The sequence below is a fragment of the Denticeps clupeoides genome, chromosome 2, assembly GCF_900700375.1.
Source record: "Denticeps clupeoides chromosome 2, fDenClu1.1, whole genome shotgun sequence".
Taxonomy (NCBI): domain Eukaryota; kingdom Metazoa; phylum Chordata; class Actinopteri; order Clupeiformes; family Denticipitidae; genus Denticeps; species Denticeps clupeoides.
Window position 1 is genome coordinate 22,864,698 of NC_041708.1, and position 12,636 is coordinate 22,877,333.

Consider the following 12,636-nt stretch of genomic DNA (forward strand, 5'->3'; position numbering starts at 1 on the left):
CATATAAAGAACTTACATAAGTTGTAATTTTCTAAAAACAATTATAGATGCATGCAATTTTATTATCGAATTTCGTCAAGGTTAATAGTAATAATAATAATAATGTCAAACAAAGAATTACAAACGCAGGTATTATTTATTATTATGCTGCTGCTGTTGTTGTAGAGGTAATACAATTATAAAAACATTAATAAGAATTATTCATGCGTATTTATCAGAAGAGGAGAAATTCCTTTTCTTAGATGTCTGCTCAGTTGCACGAACCGAGTCGCGCCGTGCGTCACCAGCTTATTATTAGGACTTTCAGGACCTTGGACAGGAGCAGGCGACAGCGGAGAAGGGACCTGATCCCGGTCCCGGTCCCTGTCCCGGTCTACGACGCGGACACCTGTTCACCGGGCGCCTCGGTTCGAAATCACGCCGAAACGTGGGCGACAACTTGGGGAAAAGTCCCGGTCACCCTAATCCTTCTAGAAAGGTGGGCGCACAGGACGCCAGGCAGCGCGACGCTGACACGAGCACAACGGCCAAACTGTTCGGTCGGTATCGATACGCGTATATTTTCACGGAGAGTGAAGAAGAAACTTTTCTGAGTCGCCGGAGACGTCGACTGACGACATTCGTGAAAAGGCTACTTACGTGTGAAACTTCTGTCTTTACAGCATTACAATCCAGAGCGACACTTTAAATGTCCATCAGGCATTTCCAGGGTGGGCGACAAGCACCCGAAGTGCGGCCATGTCCATCAATCTCTCATTTAAAAAAAAATAAAAATAAAAAAAGAATAAAAGAACCGAACAATCTGTTGAGGTGCGCTCTCCTGGCTCAGAAATCCGCCTCACCGGCCACAATTTCGCAACTTCTCTCCCACCTTCCGTCCTGTCCCCGCGGCGTCCGGAAAGCGGAAAGAAAGATGAAGAAGGAGAGAAAAAGGGGAAAAGTCCCCCCCGCCTTCCCAGCAGGGCCGCGTTCGACGCCGCGTACTGCGTTATTCCGAGGCGCGTCGCGGAGAGACGGGTGTCGGGGTCCGTCCGTCCTCTCGTCTGGCGGCCCCGAGCGGGGAGGTACCGGGTACCGGGGCACCGGGCACCGCCTCCTCCCGCCGCGCGCCCTGGAGACTCCAGTTGCGCGCGTAACCGCTGCGTTGCGCGCGAACGCGCTAACCCGCGTTTGGGCTTATTGAGCGTAATAAAGGGGGAAAAATCTCCTTTTCTTCCTACAGTGGTACGTGATTAAAACTTCTTTTTTTTTTTTATTGTTCCATTCGTGTTCAAGCAAAGCGCACGCAACTTTTCCCGTGGAACCACATTTCCCCTGCAGATACCCAGCCGCAAAAAAACATATTCTTTATATCCCCATATTCTGCTTGGAATTTCTCTCTCTTTTTTTTGGTTATATCCTGTTATATTTCTGTAAAGTGTACTTTGCCAGTGCAGCTCCCTGGTGGTCCCGGTGAGACACATATACAAGCTACGTTCTTCAAACTCGAACAACGACAAGCTACATCAGCAAATGGCAACGATTAAATACGATTCGTTTTAAACTTTTTAGTCGTTTGTGAATGCCAGTCTAGAGTTGCGTTTCGTTGACATTTTTTCTTTATTTCTCTCTGCCTGAAGTTTTTCGTGGCCGACGTCGCGCGCCGTTCTTTCGGGTGTGGTGAAATGCGGAGCCACGACGCCCTCTTCTGGTGGAAAATGGGAGTGCTTCGCACCTCACTGTACTGTACAAGGTTACTCTCCATCTGTAGGCTTTTGCTTGCAGGAGATCATTCATTAGTTTACAGAGTTGGGTGAGACCAACCCCCAGTACCTCTAAGAATTAAAGTATTGACACTTTATTATTTGTGTTTTTTAAACTACTGTATATACTGAAAATCTAAATAGAGGACCAATAGTTTTGTATTCTGTATTTTGCTTTGAGCCTGCTATGTATGTGGCTTTGGCAAAGATTTGGGGTTTTAGAAGTCATGACCAACATTTACGTTTACAGCATTTATCAGACATCCAGAGCAATTTACAATCAGTAGTTACAGGGACTGTCCTCCTGGAGAAACTTAGGGTTAAGTGTCTTGCTCAGGGACACAATGGTAGAAAGCGGGATTTGAACCTGGGTCTTCAGGTTCATTGGCAACTGTGTTACCCACTAGGCTACTACCACCCTTGTAGTGTCACCTCTTCTTTACCAGGATCATCTGGATGCCTCCCATATTGGCCCAGTATTCTCAGTAGAACATGATTAACGCTGGTTGTCTCGGAATAGCTGCTCCTACTCCACAGATCCCAACTGGTCTCCAAACATGTGAAATACACCAGTGGTTAGTGGCTATGTTACCATCTCTGAGTCCAGGGGGACCCAGGTGGAAGTGTTCCTACAGGTGTCCAGGTCACAGCTTCCGCAGGCTCCTGTTTATACAGCGGAACCCAGGAACATGTGTTAATTGGCACACCTTGAGGCCCCGACAAGATAAATATACTCGAAATTGTACAATTTGTGCTCATGATCCGAGTAGGTAAACATGGTACACTTCCTTTGAAAAGTTCCGAGGTTTGGATGGGAAACGATTGTTTGGTTTTGATAAGAAATGATCAAAACTCTAATCAAGACATTGTTCATGCTGTAAGTGACTCTGTAGTTGGAAGTGGCTGATAATGAATAGAATATCAGCAACAATTAGTCTTGAGTTCCAGAAGAACGCTATGTTCGTTAACCCAGGTCTGTCACTTTAAAAGCTTAATTGATTATTCAATTATTTCAGTAGAACTGAAGAAAGAAGCAATAAAACTTCACGCTAGAACAGCGTCTTATGCAGCAGCAAATGTAGGTTTGAAGACATCATTATTTCAGACTCAATTACTATTGATTATTCTGTTTTGAATGTTTCTATTTAAACCCATTTCATACTTATTCATGGAAAAATGACATTGCTGAGCTCTGAGCATTGTGGTACACCATAATTAAAGCAATCAACCTATATGTGTACTAGATTTACTAAGGCTGCGCAAATTTGCGTAAATTCCCTAGACCTCAGACCTCCTGGCATCCTGCTGAGCTCCATTGTTCTCTTGCTTTTGTTCTGAAAACACACCCATTACCTGTGAGGCCTGTGAGGCCTGTGTCTTTTGCAAGTTGAGGACGTTCACACCGGACTTTATTAACCGAGCCCAATAGCGTTGCATTGCGCTGCAGGAGTCTGTGCGACAGTGAAGTAAAGAAATTGTCAGTCGTGACATTTCTCCGATCATCCAAAAATGGCTCCATCAGATTCATGACCACATTCACTGCCACTCGACTGGGGTCCTGTCCCAAGTAAGGAGACATACTTGGTCTCCAAATTCGTGGCCATCCAGAACTTGATCCCAAATTTGTCTGGCTGGGTTGCGATATACTGTGTGAAAGGACAACGAACCTAGGTAGGGAACAGCTGTTGTCCCTTTGATTACTGGCACCACAAAGTTTTCTGACCAGCAATCCAAAATGGCGCCAACGGGACACATGATTGCTCTTACAAACAGAATTGAAATGATTGGCATCACTTCATGAATTGCCAAATTCCAGTCTGTCTCTGTTCTGAGATTTACATGAACCTCACTCTAAATGGGTTTATATAAATATCATATGTACTATGACAATGACAAACCTTTGCAGACTTTGTGGGTCCAGCTTGTGCAGTGAAGCACGAGTGGTCTCCTCTGCAAATGCAGATGTGCCAGGCCTCACAGGTAATGGGTGGTTGGCACAACAAAAGATTGAGGAGAATCAAGCTGAAGACCTGTGAAAATCTTAGGTGAATAACCTCGGGCCTCGCACCAGAAAATAAAAAAACTGCTGATTGTAAGTTGCTCTGGATAAGGGTGTCTGATAAATGCTGTAAATGTTGGGTCTAACACACCTGGACACCACAATAACCTTCATATGACATAATTTTTTGGATGTATTTCATTGTAATTGTGCTGATCAGAGGAGGATTACATTTACATCATTTATAAGATGCCCTTTATCCAGAGCGACTTACAATCAGCAGTTACAAGGACAGTCACCCTGGAGCAATTTAGGGTTAAGTGTCTTGCTCAGGGAAACAATGGTACTAAGTGGGATTTGAATCTGGGTCTTGTGTGTTACCCACAAGGCTATTACCACCCCTGGGTTCTTGCTGATTCTAGGTACCTCTCAACGTTTTCTTCCTGTTAGAGGGAGTTTGTGAGAATGCACATTGTAAAAAGCTCAATTTAAATAGAGATTGATTTATTGGTTGATCGGTTGGCTGATTGAAAGCTGGCGGAACAGCCGGAAGTGGCCGCCGTTCTTTTCCCGCGTTCGACGGAAGTGACGCAGGGCAGTCAACATGCAAGATGGCGACGCATCACAGGCAGAATGCTGCTGGGCGGAGGAAAGTGCAGGTAAACGCGATGGGTCTTCGGCGACCTCGGTGGTACGCAGGTGCGAGACCGCTTGACCACGACTCGGGCCGGGTCGTCGGAGCGGCCGGAGCGACAGCTGCAGGTGCGGGCGCGGATTGGCTGGCTCTTGGTCGTCAGCGTAGCGCCCGGGCGAACCGGCCGGTCGGCAGTCTGGCCGTCCTCCTACTGGCTCCAGGGTTCTCAGGCCACCTTATCGGCGCTCAGTTTTACAGAAAGCGCGCTCCGTTCGTACCGAATGCCGCACAAGTAGCGCGGCCGGACTCGCTGGTTAGCTTAGCTAGCGGCTAGCCTAGCACACGCCCCCTGCTCCTATTCCAGTCACGCCGACCGGCCGCGTCCGCTCCGCCGTTTCCGTGCAGCTTCACGTCATACCGCCGCGCACGTTGCTGTCAGGTGCCGCGTTCTGGCCGGATTTCGGCCGATTTCCACGCATCGTAATCGGGCGTGACGAGGCCACGACAGCTTTAGGAAGGAAGTATAATAACAATATTATTCCTTTAGGCAGGAGTAATTCCCTGATACGTTGCCTGATACGCCGAATATAATAATTTAATGCTTTCTAAACTGTGGTATTCACAACAATAGTCTATTTAACACCTCAATATTATTCACTTTACTCACCTTAGAGAACAAAATAAACCTACGTATCCTGTTTTTTGCTACCTATGTTCCCCCCCCCCCCCACACACACTTTTGTACTTGTGTCGTCTTCTCCTGGCGGAATGTTTACTGGTGGCAGTAGAATGAAAACCGAGTCCTGCTGGGACCGAACCCTGGTCTTGCTGTTCCGCGTCTGTCCACGAGAGGGACTCACCGATCCGCGCTCTCTGTTCCGGTTCTAGTGTTGCGAGGGAACGTAGTGAACCGAATCACTTCCTCGACTGACTCGTTCGTTTTTCAGCTCAGTCGAGCTGTCAGTGGGAGACCTACACTCTCCGGAATCATTTTTCTTCTCTGTTCTAAATGTTGGTTTCGAGATAGACAAACCTAAAACATTAGACTGTCAGTAACGAGAACGGAGTAAGAGTCACCAGCTGTAGCAGGACTGACCGAGGGAGGGAGGGAGGGAGGGAGAGAGATAAAAATCTTGAATATATCACATGCAAAGCTATAGCAGTACAGCACACAGCCAGAGGCAACAGTGGCGAGGAAAAAATGTCCCCTTGAGAAGAACCTAGTCTCAGCAAGGGGAACCCATCCTCGTCTGGTCAGCACAATTACAATGAAATAGATCCAAAAAAACGATTGCATATGAAGGTTATTGCGGTCCACTGGTGTATAGGGAATTAGTCTCCAGGTAGTGTGTTAGTCCCAGCAGGTGACTATCAGATGGGGTCAGCAGAGGGCTGAGCAGGACAGTCCATGGAGGTCGGCCATGTCACGTGATCACTCCCCAGGCAGGACTCACCATCCTCTCCACTGTGAAGGATGGAGAAAAGAGAAGAGTACGTTAGTGATGAGTTAGCAGTAGTGAGGTGCGGCGGCATGTCCCGGTGTGTTGTGTTCAAGTTTACCTCGGAAAAACTCACGTAGGACATGTCATGTAACATGAAGCGTATAAAACCCGCAGTTTGAGAGAATGTGTGACCCTCATTGCGACAATTTGCAAGGCAGCGGTAAATGTCCAGTGTGGCTTACTGAATGTACTGTGGGGGGTCACTGAGTAAACCAGTCAAATAGCATACCATAGGACAGGACGCTTAAAGCACCGTGATTTCTAAACAAGTTTATTTTTAAATGTGTAACACAGACACAACAGTCATTTCAGGAATTCAGAGTTACAGGCTCCTCCCGCCAAGCACTGAATGATCAAATCTTTTTACTGAACTGATTCATCAGTTTTTGCTTTTATTTCAGACTTAGTGGTCCCCTAGTACTACATCTGATGTTTCTTTCTGAAATTCTGCCTTTGTGCAGAATTACAGCCACGTTTAGCCAGCATGAGAAACGGGATGTAATCCTTTCCCCTTAAGACGACATAAGGGGACAAAATTCTAGATCCGGAAGTCTGAGCTTCTGCTCTCTGGACCGCGAAGCAGAATGACCAAAGGACTCTTTACACCTATTGCCATTTCTAGCCAGCGCAGGACCATAGACAGGCTAAGGGACTCCATATTAATGTTAAATAATCTCACAAAGTGACATTTTCATGATTGGGGACCTTTTAAATAGTTTATCTTACTGTGGGGCTAAGACTGATTATGTTTAAGGAAACATTAGCGTTAAATCCTTTTTTTTCCTTGTAAGATGATGTAATTCTGCTTGGAACTGTCCACAGTTTGAGTTTTGTTTTGGCTCGATGCTGCTGGACATGCTTTATTCAGTTTGTCAGTGTCCCTCGAAGTAGCCATGGAACTTATTTGTGTAGCGATGATGCTTGCCTATTTATTTATTTATTTATTTTTATTTCAACACTTATTAATGGGGCAGTGGTGGCCTAGCAGTTAAGTTCTGCTGACGGGGAAATATATCCACTGTTTTGAAAGGTGTCGTACGTCATCCGGGATGAGGTGGAAAAGTATAACCGGAATGGGGTCAATGCCCTGCAGCTGGACCCAGCCTTGAACCGGCTCTTCACCGCTGGCCGTGACTCCATCATCCGGATATGGAGTGTAAACCAGCATAAGGTGAGCTGCTGTGTCCATATTTTACCATAAAACATCAAAGACTTTCATTCGTTAATTCATTGGCCAGCAAGACCTAGCATTAACATAATGAAATTAAATTTGATGAAATATATCACCAGTTATATTACTTTTTAATGACCAGTAGCTCTGTAAAGATGTGATCAGTAATTGAACGTGACTGTATATTGCCTTATGTTTTGCAGCAAGATCCTTATATTGCTTCTATGGAACATCACACAGATTGGGTCAATGACATTGTGCTTTGTTGTAATGGAAAGACATGTAAGTCCCTTTTTTTTTTTTTTTTTTTAAATACTCGTGTGTGTTAACGTGTCTGGATGTTCTGATGTTGAAACTTCAGCTTCTCTCTCTTTAGTAATTTCTGCCTCGTCAGATACTACAGTGAAAGTCTGGAATGCCCACAAGGGCTTCTGTATGTCTACGTTGCGTACACATAAGGTAAAATAAAACTTGAGATTTTATTTTTAGCAACATTTTATTTTTAGATATTTATTTTTCGCATAATTAATTTTTATAGTTCATAATTACTTTTAATTTATTTTTCTAGGATTATGTCAAAGCCTTAGCGTATGCTAAAGACAAAGAGCTGGTGGCCTCAGCAGGGCTGGATAGGCAGATCTTTCTCTGGGATGTGAACACGCTGACAGCCCTGACCGCCTCAAATAACACAGTCACCAGTAAGCACTGTTTTATTTTTTTCCCACATTTTTATTATGATATCCAAAACTTTTCCAAATACTTTCATTTCTTAATTTCTTCTTTAAAATCACTTCCTTGTTTGCTCATTCTCTTGAATTCAACAGCATCCTCGCTTAGTGGAAACAAGGACTCTATTTACAGTCTAGCAATGAATCAGATGGGAACGGTCATTGTGTCTGGATCCACTGAAAAGGTGCCGGTCAATTCGCCGAAGGATTTCCAGTTGCTCTATTTGCATTTACATTTTTAAAAGTGTTTATAATTCTAATCCGTGTCCTTGTTTAGTACTAGATTAAATTATCTATTTGTTTTTCTTCCCTTGAGGTTTTAAGAGTTTGGGACCCACGCACTTGTGCTAAGCTCATGAAGCTAAAAGGCCACACAGATAATGTGAAGTCGTTGCTTTTAAACAGGGATGGAACGCAGGTGAGTGTTCTGTTTGGGCCCGGTTTGGACATTGGGTAGCCTGTGATGTCGAATCGTGCCGTTGATGAATTCCTGCAATTTTCTCAGTGTCTGTCGGGCAGCTCGGATGGGACCATCCGGCTCTGGTCGCTGGGCCAGCAACGCTGCATAGCGACGTACCGCGTCCATGACGAGGGTGTCTGGGCTCTCCAGGTTAACGAGGCCTTCACCCACGTCTACTCGGGCGGCCGCGACCGCAAGATCTACTGCACCGACCTGCGCAACCCTGACATCCGCGTGCTTATATGCGAGGAGAAGGCCCCTGTCCTCAAGGTTGGCAGAGTATAATGTCCATTACCAGGAATGCTAGGAAGTTCGTTTAGTCTTCTCCCATTCCAAAACTATTATCTTATATTATATGGTTTGCATATTCTCTATGCTATTTATTTAGCTCTCAACTTTTCTGCTCTGACAATCTAAACTTGTGGGACTAATAAATGTCATCTTTTTGAATTCGGTATTGCTGACTAGTTTGTATGCAAATGACATTCTAGTCCCAGCTCTACCAGCCTCTAATTAATTAATAAATAAAGTAGTGGTTTCTTTTAATCATGTAGGTAGAATTGTAATTTAATTAATTGAAAATTGTTTTGTTTATTTGACTAGATGGAATTGGACCGGTCAGCAGACCCACCATCTGCCATCTGGGTGTCTACCACAAAATCCACGGTCAACAAATGGGTGAGTAAATAATTGTTTTTCACAGTTAATTGTTCTGCAGCACGTTATTTTCTCGTATAATAATTTGTTTCATTCTTGCAGTCTCTGAAGGGCATCCATAATTTCCGTGCGTCTGGGGACTATGACAACGACTGCAGCGCCCCCCTGACTCCACTGTGCACACAGCCAGAGCAGGTCATCAAAGGTCAGTCAGCTGCTGCTGCTGCACAAAACGTGGATGTCCAACTCTTACATTTCCTCATCTGTAATTTCCAACACTTGCCTGTAGGGGGTGCCAGCATCATTCAGTGCCACATTCTGAATGACAAGAGACACATCCTGACCAAAGACACCAACAACAATTTGGCCTACTGGGATGTCCTCAAGGTTCGAGCGCTTCTGTTCTGTGAATGTTGAGTGTGATTGTTTTTTTAATCTTGTTCACACCAAATTGACTGTTACTTTGCGTTTTGTTTTCAGGCATGTAAGGTTGAAGACCTGGGTAAGGTGGAGTTTGATGAGGAGATTAAAAAGCGCTTTAAGATGGTTTATGTGCCAAACTGGTTCTCTGTAGATTTGAAAACTGGGGTGAGTTAATTTCCTAATAGATGCGTTTGTGTGGTATAAGCTTTTAATGTAATGTAATGATTATGTAATATCTTGTTTCTTTCTGTGGTAGATGCTGACCATTACTCTGGATGAGAGTGATTGCTTTGCTGCTTGGGTCTCTGCAAAGGATGCTGGGTTCACCAGTCCCGATGGCTCAGACCCAAAATGTAATCTTACTAGAGATGGTTAATGGTTTAAATCTCATTATTTAAATACTTGACACATGCATTTCTGTTTCAGTGAACCTTGGTGGGCTTCTGTTGCAAGCTCTGCTGGAGTATTGGCCCCGAACTCATGTAAATCCCATGGATGAAGAGACCGAGCTGAACCATGGTAAGGGCTACGGATGATCGTAATATTGTTTTTCATGCACTAAACAAAAAGGCCAGAGGACCAATAACCAGTCCCTGTGGCACCCCATGTATTTGCTGATACATTATTGGCTAGGCTTTACATGTGGTTGTGTGCATTTTTATAGTGTGCTGATGGTGTGTTGACAGTGAACGGGGAGCATGAAAGCCGAATACAGAAGGGGAACGGTTACTTCCAGGTTCCCCCACATACACCAGTCATTTTTGGTGAGGCCGGAGGCCGCACTCTGTTTAGGTGAGGCTGTGTGTGTGCACGTGTGTCTTTATTTTTCTTTAAATGTACATTATTAGAGAAATCTCTAAACCAGGCCTGGTTAACAGTAGTGCCTGGCTTAGAAATAAACCACAGATAATTTTATGTGTGTAAAGCAGCAGATGGCCTGTCTTTGCAAGGTGAAACAGGACTAACACGTCTCTCTGTGTGAATGACAGGACTCCCATGTGTCTTTGCAGGTTGCTGTGCCGGGACTCGGGAGGGGAGACAGAGTCCATGCTGCTGAACGAGACTGTCCCACAGTGGGTGATCGACATCACAGTGGATGTGAGTGCCAGATTGTCTGTCTCTTCAGACAGTTCTCAATTACCTCAAATTACTCAGAACTGCATGGTTGTAGAATCATGTCACTTAAAAAAAAAGAATAAATATTAGTTTATTCTTTTTAACCTTTCACCGCATCTGACTTTTAATTGTTCTTTTTTCCTTCAGAAAAACATGCCCAAGTTCAACAAAATCCCATTCTACCTCCAGCCACACTCGTCCTCTGGAGCAAAAACGCTGAAGAAGTAAGTAGCAGCTCCGGACCCCTTTGATGTTTGTAACAGATATGATATGTGACATTGTTGCAGATGTTGGAACATATATTATGGTGAAAGAATGCTGAATAATAACTTTTGTTTGTTTATGTGCAGGGACCGTTTGTCAGCCAGCGACATGCTTCAGGTTCGTAAGGTCATGGAGCACGTTTACGAGAAGATCATCAACCTTGACAACGAGTCACAGTCAGGCAGTGCAGCCAGTGACAAGCCCACAGAGCAGAAGGAGGAGGAGGACATGGCTGTCCTCGCTGAGGAAAAGATTGAGCTTCTCTGTCAGGATCAGGTAAAAATCCTCTGTCCAAACTGACCACCTTCTCCTGTAGCCATGTGTAAACAAACCAGTGCTCCTATCTGGAGAACATCTTGTGTATATCATAAAGCTATTTTAACTTTTATCACATTACATTACAGTAATACACAGGTAGTGGACAAACTGTCCTCCATCTTGCTCATAGTCTTGAAAAACTCTTGCTAAAACCACACATTTGTCATGTAAGGTTCTGGACCCCAACATGGACCTACGGACAGTGAAACACTTCATCTGGAAGAGCGGCGGCGACCTGACCCTGCACTACCGGCAGAAGAGCACGTGAGACTGAGGGGGAGGGGAGTTAGGGCGGGGTCGGACGCAACCTCTGCTCCTCTTCCTCCTCCATACCCACTTGTCCCACCGCACTCCACCCACCTCCATCAGAAGGCTTCTCACCCTCATTTCACCATCAGGCCACTAGGCCACACTGCGGTTGTACTGCATCCACCGCAGAACCGGAGTGGCAGGCCACTTCAGCCAGTCTCGGTCTGGTGGCGCATGATGCGCTGGGGGAAAAGGCACAAGATGCTGTTTTTGTTTTTATGTGGCTGAACAGACTGAGCGATTAAAGAAAGAAAAGAAACTGTGAGGGGCATTTTTAAAAAATGTAATTAAGTATTGTATTAACTTTTTAATTTTTTTAATTTTTTTTTTTTATTATTATTTCCCTTCACACGCTGTTCATGCTATCTGTTTAAATTTTATTCTTTCTCCACACTACATTCCAAGAACTATTCTTGTTCCAGTGACATCACAAGCACTGATTCATTCATCTGCTTTGTAAAGAAAAATGAACAAAAAGTAACAAAAAAAAAAGGAATAAATATGAATAATATACAGAGAATCTGGACCTTCTGTAGATGCAGTGGTTTGAGATAAATATTTAATAGAATGTAAAACTCGTGCTGCCCTCAGCATGTTGATGTACTGTAGGTGCCGAAGGCTTGGAGTATTTCTTACCGGACTCAGACTCCCGTGATGCATTTGTGTTTTATAGTGCTCTGCTTTTTTTTTTTTTTTGTAAATATATTGTAATTATTTTGTAGGCGACTTGACACAAGTTGTTTATATTTGTCTTTTTTTTTTTGTTTTTTTTTTTTTAAGGCACATGTGTTTTCTTCCAAAAGGTGCTTTTTTTCATGCGTTAGAAGTTAAAGTAAAGAGATCCATACGGTTTTGAGATCTAGATGCCGTGGACACGCGCGCCAGTGTTCCTCAGTTTCTACTGCTACCAGTCATCCTGTCTGCACACAGACATTCTCTGGCCTGCGGTCACATGGTGCACTACGTGCAACTATTTACAAGCATTTAAAACCGTTAGACACACAGTGTATATTCTAAATTTTATTTAATTTGTCTCAAAGATGGTTGTATTTGAATGAATTGCATTAGGTGCAGTTGTGGGCTGAAATTTCGTTCCAACTGCTTTATATAGTCACACCTGGTGGACACTGTGACCCGACACAAGAAATAAAATGAAGGATTGTTCAAACCTGGGATGAGGCTGGATTGTGAAACTCAAGTCACGTTTTCCTTGTTTTTATGCAGAACTGTTCCCTGCTGAAACGGCAACAGAGTGAAGCAATGTGAACTGCAGAGTTGGGAGATGTATTATAATAAAGAATAGATTTGGTGTT

At 44.2% G+C, this 12,636-nt stretch overlaps 2 protein-coding genes across 5 annotated transcripts in view; one reads left to right on the forward strand and one right to left on the reverse strand.

The window, feature by feature from the left end:
* Nucleotides 1-1,036, reverse strand: part of scn5lab (sodium channel, voltage gated, type V-like, alpha b) — an 80,193-nt gene extending 79,157 nt beyond the window's left edge. For both annotated transcript variants that reach the window (XM_028969543.1, XM_028969545.1), the window contains exon 1: nt 640-1,036. The gene's annotated coding sequence lies outside the window, so the exon portion shown is untranslated. The remainder of the gene's footprint in view (nt 1-639) is intronic.
* A 3,300-nt stretch (nt 1,037-4,336) lies between these two features.
* Nucleotides 4,337-12,013, forward strand: wdr48a (WD repeat domain 48a). Of its 3 annotated transcripts, none has more exons than XM_028967090.1 (19): nt 4,337-4,400; nt 6,908-7,048; nt 7,252-7,330; nt 7,425-7,507; nt 7,617-7,746; nt 7,873-7,961; nt 8,093-8,194; nt 8,282-8,506; nt 8,840-8,914; nt 8,996-9,098; nt 9,183-9,280; nt 9,374-9,481; nt 9,573-9,669; nt 9,743-9,835; nt 10,003-10,108; nt 10,306-10,414; nt 10,580-10,656; nt 10,783-10,972; nt 11,187-12,013. In XM_028967090.1, exons 1-19 carry the CDS (start codon nt 4,353-4,355, stop codon nt 11,280-11,282), a joined length of 2,049 nt encoding a protein of 682 aa, XP_028822923.1. In that variant the 5' UTR covers nt 4,337-4,352; the 3' UTR covers nt 11,283-12,013. The 3 variants fall into 3 exon arrangements, with proteins under 3 accessions (XP_028822923.1, XP_028822924.1, XP_028822922.1); XM_028967091.1 differs by having other exon boundaries at nt 10,327-10,414; XM_028967089.1 differs by having other exon boundaries at nt 7,617-7,961; nt 10,327-10,414.
* The last annotated feature ends 623 nt before the right edge of the window (nt 12,014-12,636 follow it).

Excerpts from the sequence above, each read along its gene's own strand:
- wdr48a (XM_028967089.1), top strand. The coding sequence starts at position 4,353 with ATGGCGACGCATCACAGGCAGAATGCTGCTGGGCGGAGGAAAGTGCAG. Across the intron at positions 4,401-6,907 it reads CTGGGCGGAGGAAAGTGCAG|GTGTCGTACGTCATCCGGGA; the intron begins GTAAACGCGATG and ends CTGTTTTGAAAG. Across the intron at positions 9,281-9,373 it reads CCTACTGGGATGTCCTCAAG|GCATGTAAGGTTGAAGACCT; the intron begins GTTCGAGCGCTT and ends TTTTGTTTTCAG.